Here is a 25,425-nt window from a genome sequence, read left to right as displayed (position 1 = left end):
GGATCATATACAGGGCCAAATTTATGAGGCCATGCAAGTTCTAGCAAAAGGAGTTAAATAAAGGACAAAACATTTCTTGAAAATTGTTTTAATTTGCATTAAAATCTGTTGAAAGATTAAACAAGTTTTTAAAATATCAATTACAAAAACAATATATAAAAAAACTAAGTGTTATAGAAAAACTATTCTGCAGGAAAGGACAAAATAATGTACTTATGCCACAGTGACACCAGTCATTATGGACACCGTCATATAAACAGCATCAGCTTATGAAGGCCTCCTTAAAATAATACACAACAAACATGCCCTTAAAATGGACTTTTCTATACCTGACACCAGTCCAATACTGAAAGAAAGTTGTTATTCCAATGAACGTTTAACTGCACACTTGTGACAGCGTAAGAAGTTCAAAAAATGAGAACTGTTTTGTTCTAGCACCTGTTCAAATTTTACCAAACTTGTATCGGAACCCTCAATGAATATTACAATTCTTAATTATACTATTCAACAAGTATCAGTAAAATTGTACATGTGCCACTGTTGGATTGCCTACCAATACAAGTACCTGCAATTAACCTTTTGGAAGTGTGTACTTTGAGCATATGAGATGAATGGTTGTAATGTACTCGACAGGCAGGTAACCAAATCCAATGGCATACATTGCTACCATGGATACAAGCACATGTACTGCACATCAGGTTGAGACAATAATGCACTTCAAACAGAAAGTATGATCATTTTTAAAAAAAGAAATGTTCCTGATGTACATAAATATTGCTACTTAGTGTTCCGACTTCGTCCAAAAAGTTCAACTTGGAACTCACCAGGATTTAAAGCAGTTAAGTGACTTGGTTCCTACTGGATTGTATGTTGTTCACATACAGAATGCATAAAACTATTTCAAATAAATTCACATAACCATGCAAAAATTTAAAAGTAAATGCTAGTTGATGTTTATGCCTTTGTTTCTTATTTGTTAACTGTATTTTTTTTTGTGTTAAATGTTTCTTAATTTCATTATACAAGTGAAATATATATAAAGGTACACAGTAAATCTGCTTTAACAGACATTTCACACTAATGTCAGAACCTTTATTTTTTAATATAAAAACTTGTCAGTTATTTTCCCTTAATTTTTTTTCACAAGAAAGGACACATGAAACTTCATTAAGATTTGCCTATTATACTGTAATATAAGGACTACAGCAACCCAAACCAGCAGTCTGGCTGGAAGCTGACCAGCCCTTTCCAACAAATGAACAATTTTATGCACTGTATGGAACAATGCACCATACATCAGCAACATCAGTCAAAACGTAAATGAGAAATTTGTCAGAGGAAAGCAAATAACACAAACTTGATGTGAGTGTTAAAATAGCAAAAGTGGATGCTGCTTTAAGCTCCATCTATTGGTCAAAGGAAGATGTCCTGGTAGGTGGGTTTGAGCAAACTTACAGGTTTTTAACATTTGAAAAACATGCAATTGTTCTGGAAAATTTCCAATACAACTGAACATACAAATATTCAGACATGAATATTTCTAGCTCAATTATAACTCTCAAGTACAAAAAAGTATGCTCTTAGTGAATTAAAATAGTGTAAGGTAAAAACAGACATTCTTCAGTTCAATCTTGTATGCATGCTGCAATAAAAGAATGTGGAATTCTATCATCACTGAACACTGGTACAGAAAGACGTCTGTTCTCTATACAACTTTTGATCTCGTTCCAACTTTTTGGAAAACTTCAACTCTGAACTCACTTGGCAGCAAAACTGGAAACAAGTTTGCAAGGCCTACTCAAATCTAATTAACCACCATTTCTGTAGAATGTTTACGTGCATCCAAAGATTCTGACATGACAACTACAATACATGATATTATAAAAGATATCTAATTAATGCCATTTATTAAAAACCTAGAAAACATCAAAATGCCCCACCACTGAGCCTGAAAATTGACCTGAATATGAAAAATGTGGTGCAATGAAGAAAGAAAAATGGACAAAAGTGACTGTATTTTATACTTCTTAATCACCGTCTACTGCAAACAATAACACAAATTTTCTAGAATTAAAAATGAGCATGTGAGGTAAATTCAAAACTTAACAATACTTTATGACTAACAAAAGAATCTAATAAATGACAAACACAACCAAAATAGTTGATCTACCTGGAATAGATTACATGATAAGAATGGCTAGAATGTGTTTAAACGGTAGACCTATTAAATTGTAAGTTGTGCCAACTTTGTGTGCAAAAATCGATGTAAAAGAATGTACCATATATACTTGCTTACAAGTCCAACTGCCAATGGCACAGACCCAGATCTGCCATCGCACAATGTGCTGCTTTCATTTGGGTATGTGTTGTTTGTACCTGATATAGACTTATAACAGGGCTCGAAATTAGCGGTAGTCCGCTAGCCCGAGGCTAGCAGATTTCCTGTCGGACTAGTAACTTTCATAATGCTAATAGTTCGATGGGCTAGTAAGTTTCGGTTATCAATAGTCAGCGTTTGTTTATGCCATTCTCTAATAAAGACTTGACTTAGCAGATGTTCTGTAGAATCAAAGCAGTGGCCATTGTAAACAGTCATAAAATATTAGCATGAGAAGATGAAGTCAATTTCTGCCTCGAAAAGGTGCGTTTCTATAACAAGAATCCATCTGATTTTGTGCATTTCACTTAACAGCGTAAATTATGGTCCCATCATTAACAACGGAAGTTTGGTAATTGATCCTAATTAATCTGATAACAAATTAAATGAAAACATGACGTGGTATCACACTTTATTCACTCGACCACAGCAACAAACTACAAAGCAGTATACCACACAAAAGAACACGGCAAAAACTATTCAAAGAAATTAGTTTGCATGTTTGTTTTAGGTTCTTTGTTTTTTGCTTGCTACCCAAACGCTCCAACAGTCACAAACAGGAAACTACATATCTGACATTTCCATCGAAATAATTATAAGAATTAAATCAGTTTATTACGATTACATTATTGATACAACCTTTCCATACAACTAATTTTTCTATGATGATAAGAAAAGTTTTTATATTTTTCCCTTACAAGAATGAACAAATAATTGAATACACGTGGAGATATCCAAGCAGAATGCCTTACATTTGTTGAGAATTAAAATCTCTGTGCATGGGCATCTAAGATTTGAAAATTTTCTGCCTTATTATTAATTTCAACAATACATTGAGGTTCGATTAATGAGGAACAATTACCAAAATTATGACTTACGATACCATAATTGGAGCTGTTAAATACAATGCACTGAGTGTCAGATGGCTTCGTTTGATGGGAACACACCTTTTCCAAGCTGAAATTAACACTATCTTCTGATGCTAATATTTTATAACAGTGTTTACAATAGCCACTGCTTTGATCATGAAGAACATCCACTGAAGTTAAGTCTTTGTTAGGGGGAGGTCATTTAATTGTGGGAGTGGGCAAAGACACGTGTTTTGAAACGTGTTTCTTGCTCTGACTTTCTTATAAAGGACACTGTGCCATTCCTTTTCTTGCTTTAAATAATTTGCGTCAGCTATACTATAACATCTCGTATTTCAAAACAAGGCACAATTCCTTCATACGACAGGCAAAATGTGGTGTTTAATAGGTGTTCAGCCACAGGAAAAAAAAAGCAAAGGTTGAATGAGAATGATAAGGAATAATTCTTATGATAGGGAAAAGTGTAATGGAAAGTTTCAGAAGAAATGCACAAAAGACATGGAATGGCTGAATTATGACGAGGAAAGGAACGTTATGTTGTGTAACTGGTGTACGCGATTCGCAAAAACAAACACACAGAAAACATCCAGTTTTGTTGCGGGTTGTTTGAACTTTAAAACTGAATCGGTAAACGTACATGAAAGCTGTGTGACATTGTTTTGTGAACAGGACTAGTAAAGATTTGGCAGGACTAGTAAATTTCTCAATATGCTAGTCCTTCTGGCTACAAAGAAATTTGTGTTAAATTCGAGCCCTGTTATAAGTGAGAATACATGGCAGGATCCTTCATGCAGCTTATGACACATGCATGTCAAAGAATAATGATGACAATTTTCATAGTGTAACAATTAAAAGATGAACAACAGCTGCTAAATGAAATTGATTATTTCGGAACATCTGCATTTACCTTAATGAATGTGTAGAGTTGGATACATTTGTAAAACTTCACTTTAAAAATAAAAAAAAAGAAGAAATAATAATAATAAAAAAAAGAATTGTCTGTTAATTTTAGAAACTTCTCAAAATGTGTCCCTGTATTGAATATGTGTCTGTATATGTATGCATGTGCATGTGTATATTCCATTTCCAAAATGGGCACCAAATGACCTATGAATCATGATACACAATGTATGATTATTTACATGAAAACTATTTACATAACTAGTTAACAAATTTTGTGTACTACATGCATAATATATACATATGAACCACACCTTTCCTGGCAATGGACAAATATAAATGTTTTGAGACTGTCTACACTCGCTTGCAAGTTGGATCCAACTGCAGACTGCACAGACTCTGAGATAATGCACTGGTTCTATGCAGTTTGTTAGGAATAATCTGTCGAAAACCCTGATCTGCTTGCACATTATGCAATGGCAGATCTGGGTCTATGTTGATAGTAATTGGAACCAACTTATCAGTAAGAATATATTGTATATGTGGTAAATGCAAAATGTTTTATCTTACTGGTATCTGGAATAAGAATACAAGTTTTTTTAGACATATGATCTACTAAAACCATCAAAATACCTGGAACTAAAAAAAGGTGAAATTAAATGCTGCCTAGTAACAACACAAAATACCTGGATTTAAAGGTGAAATTAAATGCTGCCTAGTGACAACACAAAATACCTGGAATTAAAGGTGAAATTAAATGCTGCCTAGTAACAACACAAAGTACCTGGATTTAAAGGTGAAATTAAATGCTGCCTAGTAACAACACAAAATACCTGGAATTAAAGGTGAAATGAAATGCTGCCTAGCAACAACACCAAATGAAAAGCTATTAAAAACAGCAGACAGAATCACCATGAATCAAAATGAAATACAGCATTCATAAAATGTTATTTGTATTCAAGTCAGAACATGAAAAAATGAAAGCACTGATGGTTTACAGAAAAATGAACCAAACAAGTTTCTGATTATAAACCGTCTTTAATGAAGGGTGAATTATTTCATTAAAATGGCCCTCTTCAGTTCATTTCTATGAAAATATTAACAAATTAACAGATGATAAAGAAAACAAAAAAATACAGAATTCATTAAATACATACTTGTTATCTTTTCCTAATGACCATGACCTTTGACCTAGAGACTTGACTACTTATGATAAGGTATGCACCTGGATTAAGATTCAGCAAACTAATTGTCTGTTTGAAAAAATACACCCTGGATAAGAAGACAGGCCAGTGAATTGTACAACTGACCTTGAAAGGGCATGAGAGGATGACCAATAATATGCAAGATACTGAAGCGAAGATATATTAAAAAGAAAAAAAACAATTTAAAAAAAAATTAAAATATCTTCATTGTTTAAACGTTACTCCTGTACAGGAAGGGATAGATCACTAATTTATATTTTGCCTTAACACGACCTTGACTTGGAAGCAAGGGGCATCACTATAGTATGTGACATGCTGTCTTGTCATGATATCGAATTCGTTCAAGTTTCCTAAAGATATCTTCAGTGCCTCAAAAATTAACTCAAGCCATGGATAAAAAAATCCTAATTACCATGGTTACCAACATGAAGCAGAGTTACAGACATACCAACTCATGAGTATACTAATCAGGAATCCTGGTTTATGTTTTGGAATCAAAGCAGGAATGGACAACACGCTTGTTAAAAGTTACAACTTCAATACGAACGCAATTCATTTGAGCCTATACATACCTATACAGAGTGCACAGTCAGTAACAATCTAGGTCTAAAGAGAAGAATTGGTACATCATCCTATTCTATAATCTCCATTTTTAGACCAAACCATTGGCCATAAACATTAGTTTTCCTCAACACAAATGTTCTGCATTTCCCATTTCTCTTCATCTCAGGCACTACTTCTGACCTATTTACAGTCAAATCACATGGTTTATTATTACCTAAATTTTGTTTATAAATTCAAAAACTATATTCTGTGTATCAGTCCTTCACACTTTTTTCCTAACCTGTGTCCTGAGAGAAGTCTGTTCAAAATCTTGTACTGCAAAATTTAGATCTTCAGGAATTTAGTCAATTCAAAATGCAGAATTTTCACTAAAAATTAATAATTATGCAAAGTAGAGAATGGTTGGCACATCTGGAGTTGCAGTTCAGATACTCTGACCTTCATCTTGTTGTACAGGCATGGCTATAGTACGCAACACACCATCTACACTTCATGCACAAATTTTATGAAAACATCTTAAGCGATGTTAAAGTTACACTCCATACAAGTACACAAATCAAAGAATTGCCTTTTTCCTTGCAGTGACCTTGCCCTTGAGGCAGAATGTATGAATACAGCATGTGACACACCATAGTTATATTTACTTTTACTTTCAATTAAATATATTTAGTGGTTCAAAACTTATAGTCCAGATGATGATACATGAAAATCTCTCCAACCGTTACAATGTTATGAGCCAAACAAGCAAATGTTCATGCACATTAGGTATGTACATATGTACAACATCGCAATATATGCTAGACGCAGAACAGTCATAAAAAGCATTCAACAGTTTACTGTGTCTTTTATATGAAGTTATGGGCTTACATTAAAACTTTATACAGGTTTGACACCACTGCCTGGCCAATGAATGACAGTACATTCCCAGTGTCTCAGATTCTTCCTCCCCCAAAACGGCTAAACCAAATTTGAAAATGTATTTACAAGTGTCAAAAAACTACACAATAACAAAAAGTGTATTAATAAAAAAAAATGTATTACCATAAATACACGCTGGTAAGTATAGCTGCAAACAGATCTGAGTCTATGTTGTTTGTTCTACTGATTACTCATAGCAAATTGCATAGATCCAGATCAGCCGGTAAATTATACAATGGCCAATCTGGGTACGTCGTTTGCTTTGCTTAAAGATGCAAGAATAAACTTTTGTCATAACTTGACAATTTTAAAGCTGGATTATTCTTCAAATTATCTCTTCTAAATTTGGTTTCAATCTTTTTCAAGATGGTTGCTGTGGTGGCCATACTGGATGTCTGAGCAGCACCAATTTCATTTAGGACAAAGTAAATATTAGATCTTTCATAAGCTATCTAGCAACAGCAAAACATGTGCTACAAGAGCAAAGTTGCCAGTCAAACAGAGGCCATCCCTTTATTAATGGGGGGGGGGGGGGGCTGTACAAAACCCTGAACATCTTTAAAAACGTTTATCGAGTGTAATCAAAATTGTTGGACAAATATACTGACAGACACCATACTCCTCCATAGGAAAACGTCAACTCACTTATTTCAAGGAGTAGCAAATTTTTGTGGATGTCATGCCATAAACCTCGAATTTAAGGACCCGATGAACCGTGATCCATTTATGCAAAACCTTGAATTAAAAACCCAATGGAAACAACAAAATCCCTGTCCCCAATCCATGTACTTATGCACCAATTAAAAGTAATTTTTCCCAAAACCACAAAAATTGATACCCACAAAAATAAATGAATTCACAGTACAAAAAATAAACAACTGAATACATTTTCAATTAAAAATTTGATCAACATTCTTCCATTTTAGTCATAAAATGATCAAACAATATTGACAAAATATACAAGTTTTAAAAATTTGATCAAAAGTCTTCCATCTAGGTTAACAACAGACTATTATTCACAACATAAAAATAATAATTGCAGCATTGAAAAAATAAAGATGGTCATTTTATAGTGAGTGATCTCCAAATCCTCTCTGTAACAAGAGTCCTCAAAGCAGACCGATGCTCTACTGGCCTAATGGAATTTCTAGGAATTCAAGACAAAATTATGTGGTGAACATATTCGATGTTAGATTGACACCATTTTCATTTAGGACAAAGCATACATCACTAGAGGTGTTTTGGTTAAAACACCATGCCAACAAGACTTTTCATTCAGGTGGAGTAGTGACAGCCAGATTTTCAAGAGAGTCATCATGGCACTATACTATATTTACAATTGGTACCATTTTGATTTCGGTCATAACAGGTATTATATAAAGTCTACTGGTGAAAACCCATGTTGATATAGCCATCCATTTGCAGGAATAGAAGTAATATTTTCAAGAGTGCCAGTTTGCATAATTTTCATTTAGGACCAACTATACACTGCAAGAACTCTTCTAATTGAAAACCCCACGTCAATAAGACTTTCCATTTAAATTGAGTAGCAATTACAAGATTTTCAAGATAGCCATCATCATGTACATATTGGACGTCAGATCACCACCATTTATTACCAACAAGACATTATAAAAATTCTGCTAAAAACCCCATGTTGATCTACTTCACATTTTAGAGGAGTAACAAGATTTCAAGTTGGCTGCCATGGTGGCCATATTGGATATCATAATCACATGATTTCATTTAGGACCAACAAGACATTACAAGTCTTTAGCAAAAACCACACGTTGAAAGAACCAGCCATTCACGAATCACGACAACATGTTTCTCAAGATGGCCATTCCAGTGAGAGCACCATTTTCATGTAGAAACCAACTAAGCATCATAGAAAGTCTTTTGGTGAAAATCTCATGCAGATATGATCATTAATTGAGCAGGACTAGTGATACAAAACTGTCATGATGGCCACTGTGGCAGTCATGTTAGACATCAGCTCAGCACCATTTTCATTTAGGATCAACCAGACATCACAAAAATTCTGGGGAAAATAACCATTTCAATGTGACAGTCTGTTCAGCAAGATCATCAATACCATGATTTTCAAGATGGCTGCTGTGCTGGATATACTGATGTCCAAAAAACAGCACTATTTTAGTTAGGTCCAACTAAACCATGGGATGAATGTGATACCAATCCCCCCGTTTAGGTGGAGTAGTGATAACAAATTTGTTTTAATGGCTGGACAGACAACAGACCATCATCCCATCAGCTCTTCTGGTCTATGACTAGTAGAACCCCCAACCCCAAGATTTCCATATATTATTCATACATTATGATCTGTGCTATAATCATATAATTTTTAAGAAAATTTTTTTGCAAGTGAAGTAAAATGACAAAAAATGCAACAATTTTAGTCACAATAATATAGCAATGCTATATGCAACAATTTTAGTCACAATAATACTGCAATGCTATATGCATATTGTTGAACAGAAGACTGAAAATTTTATGTTGTAAAAAATTTCATTAACTTCATATAACAAAGTGCTGCTTAAATATACTACTAAAAATTCTAAGGCCCTTGTACTTGTTTTGTTATATTATGGACATGACAATACAAATACCAATAGACAAGTCAGATGTCCTCGAATACTTGAAATATCACGGTAAAACATTATAGATCATAAACTTTCACAGAATCATGTTATTATGTTTGTAGTAAGAATGATTATCAAATTCTAACCCAGCAAAGATAAACACGTGTGAACCATGACATTAAAAAAAACTCAGCTTCTTCTAAGTTACAAAAATGCTGGGATTAAACCCCCTTTATAAAAATAAAAAAAAACTATGCCATACATCTGCTAGTAAGATGTGGAGGCTGACTTAAGGCTACAATTATACACTTTGTCATGGCTGGTAAAAATCTTACTGTGTGCCACTATCATTGCCATTTTCATCAACATCATGGACTGTGGCCTTGTTCTTCTCCTTTTCTGATCCATGGGAATTGGTTTGGCCAAATCCTGCTGAAGGCCCCTGAGAGTCATGAAGGTCTGAATCAACCCCCGAGTCGCTGAAATTCTCTTCACGAGTTTTGCTCTCTGTGCCATGAGCAGCTGTGGTGAGTTTATTCTTAGAACTGTCATCACTCACGTTACTCTCAGAAATGTGTTCCTGTAAGAATCAATGGTAAAATGATTATGCATTAAGAATGTTTTTCCCTGTGAAACTTTTAAATAATCTTTAGATCAAAGATCAATATACCACCCTGTAAGTAATCACAAGCTCAAGCAGCAAGTGGAAAACATTATTTAACAACAGGAAGTGTGTTGACTTCTCACACATAGATTTCTTCAGAATGATACACATCTTACTATATCAAGAGCATGGGGAACTTAACAGAAACTTCCCAAAGTAAACAATGTAGATTTTAGACCCTGTATAAAAACTTGGTGTTAGATTTCAGAAATCTCGTTAACGCTTAATTACATGTATTTGGATGCCAATATTTGATCTGGGACGCAGAAAATCTCTAAGTCAGATTCCTCTGTACGCATGTAATAGGTGTGAGGCAAAATTCAAAGACTTGCCAGTCCTGCTTCAGCCACCTGCTTTGTGGGAAAATGTGTTATCAATTAGCTGTGCTAATATTTACAATGACAGAATTCAGTGACTGAAAATCACCTTGATGTACATACATGTTGCCATGATAAGAGTACATAAAAAAGAACATGATGCAATAGGTGGGCGGCAAGTTCAAAGGCTCTGACTGGCGGCCAGCTGAGAAAATGTACTTATATTTACATTGATTGAATTCAGAGTCAGAAAGACCCAGAGATGTAAATACGGTCATTTATAAAAGTACATCAAATAAACAACTTTAGCTTTCGTTATTGTGTTCATTTCCGAATGTATCGGAATAAGTAGTGCATGTGACCTCAGAATCAAGACATGTTGAGACCTAGACAGAATGCCATTCGTAAATTTGGATAAGTATTTTTGGGTGAAACGGCAAATTTGCGAAGATTGTAATGAGATTCAGAAGGGTGCTAAAGTTGCTAGAATTGATAGTTTGGATAGGACAGTAGCTAGGTGTAAGAAAGTGTGTGATGCCTAGCTTAGTGTTATGATTAAGTCCTTACTTGGATTGACAAAATTCAGTATCACTCTGATGGACGAACAAGAGCTATTTAAGAGGTACACTGACTGACCATACTTTTTTTTAAACGCTCCGTCTTAGCCCGGTTAGTTTTAGCGTTGTAGCGAAATGTATTCATCAAGACATCAGTAGCTAGGCCTAGTTTTGATATCAATTACGCTGACAAACAAACCCTTGCCCATTCACAAGCATATGTTTTGACAGCTGATTGACCATTAACCCTTTTCCGAGTCAGGTAGCAACTATCAATTTCCTGCAGGATATCCTTTGATCATAAAACATACAAACATGTGTTTTAAGATCAGATATATATTAACTGCCTCTTGTACATAAAATGAGTTTGAAACTGTAAGTGAACCAGTAGGCCTAACGGGAAATAATGGTACGTTAAGGTCTAAGTTGACACATATTTGCGAAAATATGGAGAGAAAAAAAAAAAAAGGCAAATCAGATACTATTTAACCATTACCTAAAATTACTATAAGGACGTAGACAAATAAATAACCATAAATTTGCAATCCTGTAAATGGACTGTTGTAATGAAGCTATACTGAAGTGAGTGATTACATTACGAAAACCTCTTCATCTAAAACTAGATGCACTCATGACTGTTGATTCTGTAGGAAAGAAGGGACTGCAACTTTTAATGGTGGGACTTCTATTTTTACTGAAATGGAAGTCCTGGACCCCTAGTTTTAAAATCCTAGCGAGACCTCTGGATTTACATTTAAAAGTGGGAAAGTAAAGTCTTTTGAAGTTCACAACAAAGATATAAAATGGACAGACTCCTTTTCTTTACTATTGGTTAGATTCTGCCTGTGGAAAGATACACTTAGTTACGGTTTTCTGTTCTGATTAAATTTTCTGTCACCTTTTTACAAATTTGATGTTAGTGAACAGAAACTCTATAACCAAGTTTCTAAGGTTCATGTCAGTTCTTTAAAAAAAAGAATTGTGGAACAAACCCCATGAACGGTGGCTGTAAATGTATTAGATTTTTATATATTCAAAAAGTATGTTTCATTTCACATAGCATCAAATTGCAATTTTCTTCATCTAGCATGGCTGGGATAATATATATATATATATATATAAAAAATAAATGTTTTTCAAATAAAAATACATGTACCCACAGAGACCAAAAACATACAAGAAATATTGAAAAAATTGATAATCTATTCAGCATAAGTCTAGGAATTTTGCTTTGAAAATATTGCCAAAGAAGAAACAATAAATGAGAACAGTGACAAGGAAAATGTATTTTCTGCCAACGCCCACCAACTGTAATGTTTCCATTAGCATTTTAGACATTTAAAAACTGCTTCATAAAATGTTAAAATGGACAGTAAGCAAACCAATTGGATCCGAGGTTGCTACAATCATATTTTAGTCTGTTTAAGTTCAGCAGCTTACTATTCAGGGCCACATGCTGTTTTTCCGTACTATTTGTAACCATACGTGTAATCAATAATACATGTGACAGTAAGCATAATTTTTAAATGACATACTTATATGGATAACAACAATAAGTAAAAAATAAAATGCCTGGCCTCCCATTTACGCAAAGATGTTGATCTCTACCAGATGAAGAGTATGTAATTGGTGTATCCAGTCAAGTTCTCTTTCTGTTTTATGTTGCTACTAGAGAGCTCTGGATCAGATTGGACAATTTCTATGATCTAACACAATTATGTTGCGGTCAGATTGGTTAAACGTCTAAACACAGGGGTCTCCTTATTTCAGGTATCCCTAAGGTGTTCTTTTCTTTTCACTTTAAGATGCACCTATGTATTGTTTGCCACATAAGTGGAAGTGAACAAGTAAATGTCATTACATGTAGTACAGTAAACTCTTAATGTAAGCAGATTTGAGGGTTGTAAATGTGCTTGTAAATATTCTAGATTTATCCATTTTCAATCAAAAGGTGCAATTAACAATTTCAGAATATAGTATTGTGTCTGAAAACATTGTCAGAAGACCGAGAAATGGAAAATCTAAAAATAAACCAAAACAAACATGAGAATGACCAGCAGAATCTAATAGATGTTGCATGTTGCTTCTGTTGGAAAATTGATTCATAGGGAACACAAAATCTATTTTAGATTCAGTACAGGGGCCCCGAGTGACCAAATGGTCTAAAGCGCTCTCCGTTACGGATCACTGCCATCTCACCTCTGTCTGCGTAGGTTCGAGTCTCAGATTCAGCCAATGTGGATATGTGAGAAAGCTTGCCAGTAGCTTCTCGAGGGTCGGTGGTTCCTTTTGGGGTTTTCCTGGGTTCTTCCTCTACCATTAATACTGGCTGCCATCTATAGCCTATCGTGTGCTGAAAAATGGCATTAAAGCCTACAACAACAACAAGATTCATCTAATACTTCAGATTATGTGGAAATCAACCAATCTGATCAAGAATGTTCTTTTCTGGATGTAACGAGTCCAACAAAACATGCAACTGGGACTCCGTGTCAATCAAGATAGTTTTATCAGAGTCAGCTTGGGCCTTCCTAAGCCAGATTCAGAAGAAAGACACCCCATTTAAGAACCCTGCCAAAAAAATTTTGCCCCCACATTTATTAATCCTGTGGACAATCAAATAATGCTTCTACATCATTAATATATGCCAGTGGATTCTGAAGTAACAAGAATGTTATAAAATACCATCACAATTTTTTGTTTTGTAATCCAAACATTAGCTAAGTTTGTTTATTCAACATTAGTTAAACAGCCTCCCTCCCCCCCCTTTTATGTAAAAACTTTGTTCAGTTTTTAAGTTCAACAGCAACCTCAGGTGAATCGTGGCTGCATTAAATATTAATACCATTCAAAATACTGTATACCAGCTTCAAAATATAATGTGATACTATAGTCAACAAGAAACTGGTGGAAATCTAATTCCCATACCAAAAAGGCTGCTGCACTGGCAACAAGAAGGTAGGTAAACTTCTCAATGACAAGACAGGTGATCAAATGAACAAATGAACGAACAAGAACTATTCCCTATGAGGAGTTACAAAGATAAAAACACTTGTCAGGAATCGGGGTAAATAGACCACCCAAGCAGATGGGAGGGACTGCCTCCACATTCCTTCTGGTAGTACCATCTACGGACAGTTTTCAGTCTATGCTTCAACTGATAAATCGCTGATAACTAGGCTTTAAATTGAAAGAACATAATAGTGTCAAAACACCAGTTACATCTTGCTTCTACTAACTGGAGGCTATACCTTGTTTGGATTATCAGTGCACTGCTGGTAAATCTAGCTCAACGTTTCAAGTTAAGCCTAAATTAATAACCGTACATACTCCTTATAGGTCAGGTCCAATTCCAAACAACACAGAATTTGATCTGTCACTACATAATGCATTGGCATATCAGGGTCTCTGTTCTAATGGTTACTCTTTAAAAAGCTGCATAGACCCAGATAAGCTAGCACATGCGACAGCAGATCTGGGTCAATGCAGTATGCATTTGGATCCAATCTGTAAGTTAGTATATACAGTAGTTTGACTTTGCTTTCTTCTCAACAGGCTGAACAACTTCCTCTTTTGCCGTTGCTTAGCAAATACCCATTTTTTCAGGCTTTCTACTCAATAAATGTATTTTATCCTGTTCAATCATCTGTGGAGCAACTCTTCCATAGTTCATCTCCTTTCTTGAACTTTAAGTGTTCATGTAGCTGTTTTAACCAGAATTTGTGATACACCTGGACTCCTTATACCTCATTTATCCATTGATGTTGTAAGCTTACCATTCCCTTCTTTCAGTGATTCATTTATGCATACTAATTTTGTCTCAATTTCTGAACTTTTCCTCAATAATTTTTATTATTTCTCAAGATCTGTTATGCTGATTTCCTTCTCTTCGTCTTGTCTTGTCAAGCCTTTCTTTCCTTTTCCTTTTTCAGGTTTTCCTCCTTCAGCATTTATTTGTAAAACCCATTTTCTTTGATCAAAACTGACCTTGACATCTGACCTTTTAACCACAAAATCTTTTGTCCTACAAAAATCACACATTAAGTGCAACCCCCCCGCTCTCCCCATTAAAGTGCATTGTTTAAAAAGACCTTATTATGCAAGAAATGTTTATCTTAATGCAATGTGTTGTTGTTGTAGGGTTTAATGCCATTTCTCAGCACACGATATACATGGCGGCCAGTATTAATGGTGGAGGAAGAACCCGGAAAACCCCTGGAAAGAAACATCAACCCACGAGAAGCTACTGGCAAGCTTTCTCACATACCCACATTAGCCGAATCCGAGACTCGAACCCACGCAGACTGAGGTGAGATGGCAGTGATCCGTAACGGAGAGTGCTTTAGACCACTCAGCCACTTGGGGCCCCTAATGCAATGTGAACTTGACCCTTTAATCTCAAAATCTAAAGGATTCCTCCTTACCTCAAGGCAAAAGTGATCCATAATGTTTAGGTATGTGATGCAGAATTAATGTTAAAGGTATGGCATATAGTGGCTACTAAGATATAGGAAAGTCATCCATGGTGGTGCCATGCTTATGTGTAACTAGAGCCATATTTATGCCACAATTCAGGGAGAACTTCTTGATACCCTCCTCCACTTTTACTGTATTACAGTGTGGGATGCTTTTTTTATACATAGTTCAGACTAATAACCATGATGTGATTCAACATAATATTGGTACGGACATAGAATTTTAAGCAGTGATCAACTTCTTTGAAACCAACAATCAGGTTTACACAGCAGCAAGTTGTTTTTCAAGAACTGCCAAAAATTAAGAGATATATTTTCTTGTGATGGAAACTGAACTTTGCCAATATGTTACCGTGTTCATCACTCAATCAACAGGTACTAAAATTGGGAAAACCTCCGGTTTGAACTCATTAGTGCATTTGTAAAGAATACTAATCTCACTGGTAAGAACTGATGTCACATGTTCTTTGATCAATCAGATTTTATCTTATTATACAAATTGATCTATTCTTCATTTTAGAAAGTACCTAACTAAAAAAAATCTTCATTTAAAAATTAAAACATTTTATTCAGTGAAAAATTCAAGGAGTTACTTAAATAATTCAAGAACTTTCCACGGATAAAACCAACCATTTCAAATTTCAAGAAATTTTCAAGGTTGTACAAATCATATATGCAAGTGGAAATACTGTCCCAACAACCATAGATACCTGTGGATTACTATGTGTTACACTTAACAGATTTGTTTTCTTTACTTTCTACTTTCTCATACAAACAAATTGGGCACTATATATTGTGTATTTTAGATTGGGGTGGGCATCAAGAATTTCCGCATTATGAACTACATCAATCTACTAATGTGTCAGTTAGATCTGGATCTATGCAGTCTGTTTGAAGTAATCAGTAAAATAAACAACATAGATCCCGATCTACTGGTACATTATGTGATGGCAGACCAAGGCATAAATTGTTTTCAGTTGGACCTGACTTGTATGCAAGTATATATACCCCCGGGGGGGGGGGGGGGAGGAGGAGGAGGAGGAGAGAGAGAGATCTACTGCCTGGAAAATGGCTTGTACGGGAGTATGCATGGTACTAACACTGACGACTATGACAACAACTTTAGACAAGTACTTAAGAATGTGCCTAAATAAAATTGTGGGTAATTTTAAGTCATCTCTTGTAAATCCATCAGATGTCTAAGTCAATATTAAGAACTAACAGAATACTTCAAATGCATCAGTGTTGCAAAGAAAAATTCCATCCAAGGATAAAGCCTCACGTCAGACAAAAAATTCTAATCCATAAAATTTCCTTTCCAACATCAAGACGTTATGATGGATTATTTTTCTCATATCACTACAAACTGTAGGCTATAACAAGGTAATATGAAGTTGTGACAGACAGAACAAAATAGGACATAATATTCAAAATGTTTTCATGTTTAGAAGGTACATGTGTTTCCTTAACACACAAATCAAGTGCAAACTTGGAGATGAGGTTAAAACAGATAGTTTTTAATAACTACTGAAATTAAAGTGACAAAATAAAAGCTGTCATCGTAAAATTAAGTATTGAAGCTAATCGAAATGATATTTTTATCCTGAGTTGAAAGATAGCATTCATGCGATTAGAGTGACATCCTCCAAATGGTGTTCTACACTGGAAAACACAATTATATACATACAAGAGGGTGAGAAAACCACCGCTTACCTTTTTCTCTTTGTTGCTATTTTCCTTGTCAGACTCACCAAGGGCATCATCCTGAATAGGGAATAGGGAATAATTACAAACCAGAACTAGAAATTGATACATCAAATATAGCTATAAACCTTTCGAATAATTCTAGCTAATAGAGAAAATTACAATCAGTCAACTATGGACTGTATATTGAATGGTGTCAAGGTCAAGGACAACCAAAGAATGGGATTCTAGATCGTCTACTGGACCAACTGTTGGTAGATTTCTACATACTTAGCAAAGTTCGTTGATACAATTCACCACAGAGACTAGTTGGGAGTGTCAAAAGTTGCTATTTACAATAATGCTTAACCCTGTGTTCCCTGTGTTAACTACCAAATAACAAGCCAAGATTTATCCCAATAAATTTTCCTTAACATATCAAAAGGAACTGGAGAAAAAAAGCTTTCTTTTTCTTTAACACTTTCCAAGATCACATATCACAGACATGTTGGTAGAGTTTTATGCTAGACTGGTCTTTGTTCTGGACTAAAGGATAACCAGTCAACTTGACCCTACATGCCAAAAAAACATAATCTGAGCATAAAAGTGTAATCTATATATTACTAGTACTAATATTAGTACCCCTACTTCATTGATGCTACATCATAGCTAATGTATTACATACCATAATAATGGTATACTTTATGAAAAATGTACATTTATTTTTACTACTGACCTGGATTTGCAGTCAAAATACTTGGCAAAAAAATCAATACAATTCACATGGATTAGAACTACAAACAACAAAACATAATGAAAAATTATTTACATTCAGCACTCTCTTTAACTAGTCAGCACGTCTAACTTTTGACTAATAATGATGAAATTCACAAATTCTACAATGAGATGTTGATTTGTCCTTTTTCTGTTTTGAAGTTTAAAAAGAGCCATCTGTTCTAAGAATTTTCATCAACTCAAACCATAAAAGCCTGTTTCATTTAAATCTGGTGCCATTTTCTCTAAAAGTACAGACTGGTCCACTAACTTGATTAACAATATAATGAATCTGTGAGGCAAAGTTTCAAATTAAAGAAACCTGTCTATTTTCTTGGAAACAGGTCAGATACAGCTGCTATAAACATAAATTTAGGAAAGGACATGTAGATCTATGGTGCATAAATTAGCTATACGCTGTTCTTACACTGCAGGTTTTCTTTTTATGATCTCCAATTTTTATGATCTGTGGAATTAAAGGGATGATAATATAAATGACAAACACGATTGTTTTATTGCTTTATTTTTATTTTATTTTTTAATGTATTGGTAAAGAGTAATCCATATACAGGTGCTAGTAAGACACAATTCGGTGAAAAATAAGCACAATGATTACGCCAAAGAGTAATGGTTGGCATGTATACTTAACTAATTTTACCACCTCTATACAATTATGTTAAGGAAATGATAAAAAATTAGAGTTCTACTACCTCTGAAATTCTGTTGGGAACTTTATACATTTTACCTATGAGTTCAATTACTCAAATACATACATTTTATCATCTGGTGGTTTAAAATTCCTTGTTTTTCCCCAAACTTTAATCAATATTTCTAAAATTAAAGTGATTGTCTGTATCGTTGTCCAACCTATTTCTGACTTTTCCCCAATTTCCTGACAGTGTGGGAGCCCTGCTAACAGTTTTTTTCTATTCTTAGTAATTAATCTGAGCAATATTTTATTGTTGGAGCAGCTGCACTAGTATCAATTTCAAAGGAAATCATGCAACTTTGTTTAAGGTCTGGAAATGTTGTTGGCAAAGAAATCTTAGTCACTTGGATGCATTCTGCAGAAATTAATTTAAATGCTGTTGACTGCATATGTCATGTACAACAATGGCCTACAGACCTCAGTTGTCTTGTGCTTACATACCACCAAAAGAAAAGTTGGTATTTGTCATTTGAAATAACTTGCCTCTTTTCATTGATCAAGAATACTAGTAACTTTTCTTTTAACTGCAGACAACTAAAAATAAAATTCTGTAAATTACATTCACATGGTTCCCATGCTTTTCTAAAGATAAATTTCCAGGCTTTTTCCAGGATGAAATTAATTTTTTCAAGGTTCACATATGACTATTACTGAATGGAATTAAAGAACCTTTTAGATTATAAAAACGTGCATTTTCTAAATCTAAAGATGGTTCTCTTTCAAGACTCTCCAAAACATCTAAGCCAGAAATATGATCATGTACAAACCCACAAAATGTATCACATGAAACAAGCTTGATTATATTCCTTTAAATTGGCATGTAAAGACATTTCAGTGTACAAAATAAAAATTCTAACTTTATTTTGCCGTATTATGTTGCAAAGTGGGAACAACATAATGAACATAAATTAGTTTTGTTTCCTTTCAAACCTTTAATTCTACAGAGTTCTATAGCAATATATATATATATATATATATATATATATATATATATATATATATATATATATATATATATATATATATTTGTATCTTATAGAAAGTAAACATTTCCTATTACTGTATTTAAAAAAACCCAATAAATGCAAATAATTAGAATCATGTCTTGTAACAAAGAGTTTAACCCTAAATTTATCTGTGCCAATAAAATCCCAAGATTTATCAAACATCATAATCTCCTTAAGAAGATCTGGTTAAAAATCTGTCATTTAAAAAACAGTTTCAAAAGGGTTGATTTAAATTTTGACAAAAGATCTTCAAAATTATATACTGCTGCATAAAAAAAGACTGAATTTTCTGTAAAATCAACTAGTCTTCTTGTAATTCGTTAAACCAGTCCCCAAATCTGTATTGATACAGGGGCTTGAATAGTTTTTTAATATATATAATACAAGGGACGACAATTTCTCAGTTCAGCTCTGATATTCAACAATTTGGACTACAAATTTGGATTAAAACGAATAGCAGTCTGTTTTCTAATCCGGTTTCCTCAGAATATTCCCACCCAATTTTTCATATTTGGACAATTAGGTTAGGGTGTGGGGTTGTTGCAATTGCATATAAAATATTTGGAATTTGGCGCCACAGTGAGGTAGCGACATATGGTAGTCGCTTACCAGTGGGCCTAGAAAATTTAAACTTATGGTATATCAACTTATACCTGCATGAAATTGATAGAAAAATTTATTTTCTCGTTATGTTTTTATTCCACTGACAGACTAGACCAAACTATGGCATTGATGAAACATGACCCTGTACTCGCCATCTGCATTACTAGTCACTTCACGAATCTCAAACAACGACATCAGAAGTCCATTAGTCACGTCATAACAACGAACTCCATATTAATGTTGTTGTAGAGAAATTCAGTTATATTAAATGAAAGTCAGATACTGTTTGTAAAAACCAGCAATGTGGCCAGTCTGATTTATCAAGCAGAGAGCACATGTCAACGTAGTAGTTCCGTGATACAACAAAACTCCAGAAGTTGTTCTCGGAATATATAAATATGGAAAACTTCGTGTTCTTTCATTTTTGTATTTTGATTACAACCAGTATGCAACTTTCATTTAATATTTTTTCTTTACAACATTTGAAAATGTGGGTTGCTAGATTTGTGTACTCATGCGATGCAATGCAAATCGCGAGTACCAGGTCACATTTCATCAACTCAGATTTGAATACTCACAATTTCCGAGACAATAAGTAATTTTCTTATCCACTTCATGCATGTATCACTTGATCTAACACCATTTAAAGTTTGCTCGGCCATCCGGTAAGCAGCTACGCTTTGCCACCACTATGTTGGCCTCTTGTGATGCTACACTGGTTTTCATACCTTCCATGTAAGGAAAGATACGGATATCAAGCTGATTTTGAAAATAAAAGTCTACTAGATGAATCTAATCCACTGGGCGTTTGGATTGACTCAGCATATTTGGTTATTGCAAGCACCCAAATGATACATACTGCACCCTCCGAATATTCTGGTTAGAACTCAATAAATGTAACTCATGTAACTCAGTAATCATTACTGCTCTCATATTCAAGAAAAAATCCAGGAATCTTTAAAGTAGGAACTTTGTTTATACCAAGACTTTTATCTGTATGTAAATGTCACATTTAAGGGCTTGAAATTTTAAATAGGAAAATGATTTGGACCAATTGTTGTGGTAAAATATGAAACTATAATAAATTAAATACTTAAATAGTTCACGTCTGAATAAAACATACTTTGTGAACAGAAACCGTTATTACTGCAGCCAAGAGATTGTGATGGTAGTCAAACAGTAAGTATAGCAGGGTCACAAGACTGATCTTTAACTTCTGGAATGGTTTTTCTGGTAGTACGAAGTTTCTCTCAAGCCTGCATATTTATCCAGATTTGACGACGTATCAGCATCGCTAGTCCAATTCTGAACGCTTTGTATAGAATGGTTGTTTGAGACAAATTTCCCAAATATTTAGTTCTGATTAACATGCCATACTTAAAGGTAGATTGGCATCATTTGTATCAATTTAAAATGCTAAACCAAAAATGCTTTTTGTCAAATCAGACAAATCCTGTTGATTCTATTTCTAGTACCAAAGACCGTATCTGATAGTGGATCAGTATCAACTTTAAATAATTTTCATCTCCTTTATGCAAAAATGACATTTTTTAAAACAATCAAATCTGGTCAAATTCTGTAGAGTTGACTGTACAATAGAGCATATGTACAAAATGATTTATTAACCTCTGGTATTTTAACATCCTTTACTGCTTAAAGTTTTCATATGTAGCACTTTTAGCTTTAGAAAGCAACAGACTGTCATGCTGCATTTTAAAACGCTTTGTACTGATAGTTTTTAAGGAGTAGCAACAACAATCGTTTTATAATTGGACACTGGAAGTCAGATGTTGGAAAAAAGAACAGTGTATCAGTTCTTCTGGTCTGTGACTAGTATGAACTGCAGATCTAAATAAAGAACAATGTCTTGCAAGAAAGAGTAATTTTTAATAAGAAAGAAAATGTGGGTATGGCCATCCATTATGAAAATGCAGCTGTTACAAGAGTCTGTGAGGCAACACTGGCATCATGTTTTTAGGATCAACTGCATAAAGTGAGAAGTGTTTGGGGGAAAAACACAGGACAATAGTACCAGTCTTGACCGAGGATTTCAGATGACCAGATTTTCAAGATGATCATCATATCATGGCCACACTGGATGTCAGATTAGCATCTTCTTGTTGTAGAACCAACTAGTCATCTTAATAAAGGCTTTAAAACCCCATTAGGCTATGGCCATCAGTTTGGGAAAAGTGGCTATATGGCCACTATAATGACCATACTGAGTGAAGGATCAGCATTATTTTCATGCTGTACCCGAACTTGATAAGAAATCTGGTTTTAAAAAGAAACTTGTTATGGCCATTTGCTAATGAGAAGTAGCAATACAATGATTTGGTGGCCATGTTTGAGGTCCAATCAGCACTGTTTTCATTTAGTACCCAGCAGACATTACAAGAAGTCTTTTGGTGAAAATCCCATGTAGCTATAGCCATCCATTTAGAAGTAGTGATAACAAGATTTTCAAGATGGCTGCTGTGGCATAAAAATAGAGAGGATAAGTAATCGGAGTACTTTGCTCACTCTTAACTACCTCAGCTATTTCTGCAAGACAAAATTATGCCACAGATTTCTGTTGGTGCAATAATTTACAGAAAATTTGTTTGCCCGAAATTTCTCCCCAGAAAAGAAACCTATATTGTTCAGATCACCTTGGCTAGTTGTATGACTGGATCGACTGTAGGATTAACAGAGGAATCAGAAATAACAAAAATAAATCGGGCATTCATAACTTTTCAGTCAATCTTTGTTTCACAAACAGCCATTGTAGTCCAAATGGCAGGTATCAACAAACATCTGAGGTATTATCTGTAGGATTGATCTTGAAGTTGCAAAGTATTTTCAATGTTTCCAATGCAGCAGTCATACTGGATGTCCAAGGAGCAACGTTTTCACTGCGTGTCAACTATGCATCACAAGAAATTTTTAAGTTAAAAACCTATGTCAAAATGACCATACTGTCAGGATCAGTAACAATAAAATGATTTTCAAGATGGTCATATTCAGTGTCAGATTGGTACCATTTTCATTCAGGATCAACTAAACACAATATTAGGTCTTGCAGCGGACCACTCCGCCTCAGATGCAAGAGATCACATGTTCAAGCCCCCCCACCCCACCCCGGTCATACCAAAGACTTATAAAAATGGTACCAGTAGCTGCGCTTGCTTGGCGCTCACCATTAAAAGGTCAGTGTTACAACTGGTCAGCCTGGTGTCAGGATAACTTGACTAGGTGGGACATGATACCCCATTGCCAGACATCACTATAAACTGCCACAATGCAGACATGATAGCGATATGACTGAAAAAATTGATAAAGCTACATTAAAAATCCAAATCACACACATGTTTATGCAGAGGTCTTGTAATGAAAACCCCAATGTCAAAATGGCCATCCAGTCAGGATGATTAGTGACAGGATTTTCAATATGGCCACCATAGCAGCCATACTGGACGTCCAATTGTTATCAAATATGATTTAAAATAAATCTTTCTGTGAAAACCACATGTCGATACAACCATCCATTTAAGAACTGCAACAAGAAGATTTTCAAGATGTCATGGTGGACATACTGAATGTCAGATTGGTATTATTTTTCTTTAGGACCAACCTGGCATCATGTTGGTATGAATATCCATAAGCAGCAGTAAGATTTTAAAGAGGGTCATCATAGTAGCTATACTGGATGTCTAATGTGGTATTTTTATTCAGGACTACTTGACATTATAAAAAGCCTTTACTGAAAACCCAATGTCAATATGTTGTTGTCGTGTGGTTTAACGCCATTTTTCAGCAACCGATAGGCTATACATGGTGGCCAGTATTAATGGTGGAGGAAGAACCTGGGAAAACCCTGGAAAGAACCACTGACCCACGAGAAGCTACTGGCAAGCTTTCTCACATACCCACATTGGCTGAATCTTAGACTTGAACCGCTGCAGACAGAGGTGAGATGGCAGTGATCCGTAATGAAGAGCGCTTTAGACCACTCAGGGCCCCCCAATGTCAATATAACCATCCATTCAGGGGGATTTTCAAGCCATATTGGATGCCAGGTCAGCACCATTTTATTTAGACCAACCATTCAGGAGTACAGGGTCTACTCTTGAATATCCCGTGCCCACAGCCGCCATCTACTTTATATGGCCAGAATTTCATGGTAACAAAAATACATCTTCAAAAGTACCCATCTAAGACAGCCAGTGACTGACCAATTTGTCAAATTTACCCCATGTGAGCAGCCACAAAATGGTGTCTACAAATAGAAATCTCGTGAATATTTGCTGATTTCTAAACCTAAGATTGATATTTGTTCCAACATGCCAATAAAGTAATTTTAGTCCATACAATGAGGTAAATAATCGGATTATCCTGCAGTGTATTAATTAGATGCTAGGTTCTATCACTTTGTTAATTATTGGCTATAATTATCGTCAATAATTATTGCTGAGAAGCATAATAATGTTCAACTCAAGTCAGCCTGACATGAAGTCAGCAGAAACAAAACAATGGTATGTTAACCATTGCGGCTTATCTTGTATAGATAACAAAATGCGCATAGAAAGGTACCGACAAAATAAAACAGTTCATCTCGTGACCTCACTTTCTTTGCAAACACTGAGCATCTCGTGTAATAACAATAAATTGCCAAACTTAAGATAGGTTGTCTCAAGAAGTGCACACCATCATCAAACAAGCTCCATTTACAATAAAAAGTAAAAGTAATTTGACTAAATGAAAAAAGCAAATCTGACACGAATGAGAAACTTGATATCAGAAAGTTTAAAATAAACAGCAGCAATATATGTTATGCAAGAAAATAGAACTGATAGACAAGTATAGTTACAAGCAGTTCATTGTATGCAGATTTAACTGACAAGGTAGTTTTGCACCCCCACTGATGACTATTCATCATTATTTTAAATAACCTTGATACAAGTTTAATTACATTGGTTCCATAACATTCCTCAAAATAATAAAAGCTGAAAAATTGTTTCACCTCTCATACTTTATATATTGGTTATTACATCTGTTAGATACAGAAAAGCCAACTCTCTTATAAGGCCACTTTCCTGCTGCAGACAGGGTAGCCTTTTCAAGAGGACTGCTGTACTATCAATAAAACTTTCAAGATATCTGCTGGGATGGTCATATTGGATATAAGAGGAGCACGTTTTTCATTTGGAACCAACTAGGCTGT

General features: G+C 34.7%; 1 protein-coding gene across 1 annotated transcript in view; it reads right to left on the bottom strand.

Moving 5' to 3' along the window:
- Nucleotides 1-72: 72 nt before the first annotated feature.
- The window catches only part of LOC149787968 (uncharacterized), a 48,262-nt gene continuing 22,909 nt past the window's right edge, over nt 73-25,425 (bottom strand). The window contains exons 9-10 of the mRNA XM_089974241.1: nt 17,160-17,210; nt 73-10,013 (exon numbers count right to left, since the gene is read on the bottom strand). Of these exons, the coding sequence (XP_089830367.1) occupies nt 9,765-10,013; nt 17,160-17,210 (300 nt within the window). The 3' untranslated portion in view covers nt 73-9,764. The remainder of the gene's footprint in view (nt 10,014-17,159; nt 17,211-25,425) is intronic.

This window comes from Sinohyriopsis cumingii, chromosome 11 (assembly GCF_028554795.1).
Source record: "Sinohyriopsis cumingii isolate HCF-2022 chromosome 11, ASM2855479v2, whole genome shotgun sequence".
NCBI classification, from domain to species: Eukaryota; Metazoa; Mollusca; class Bivalvia; order Unionida; family Unionidae; genus Sinohyriopsis; species Sinohyriopsis cumingii.
The sequence above is the reverse complement of the archived record's forward strand: the minus strand, read 5'-3'. Positions and strand labels throughout refer to the sequence as shown.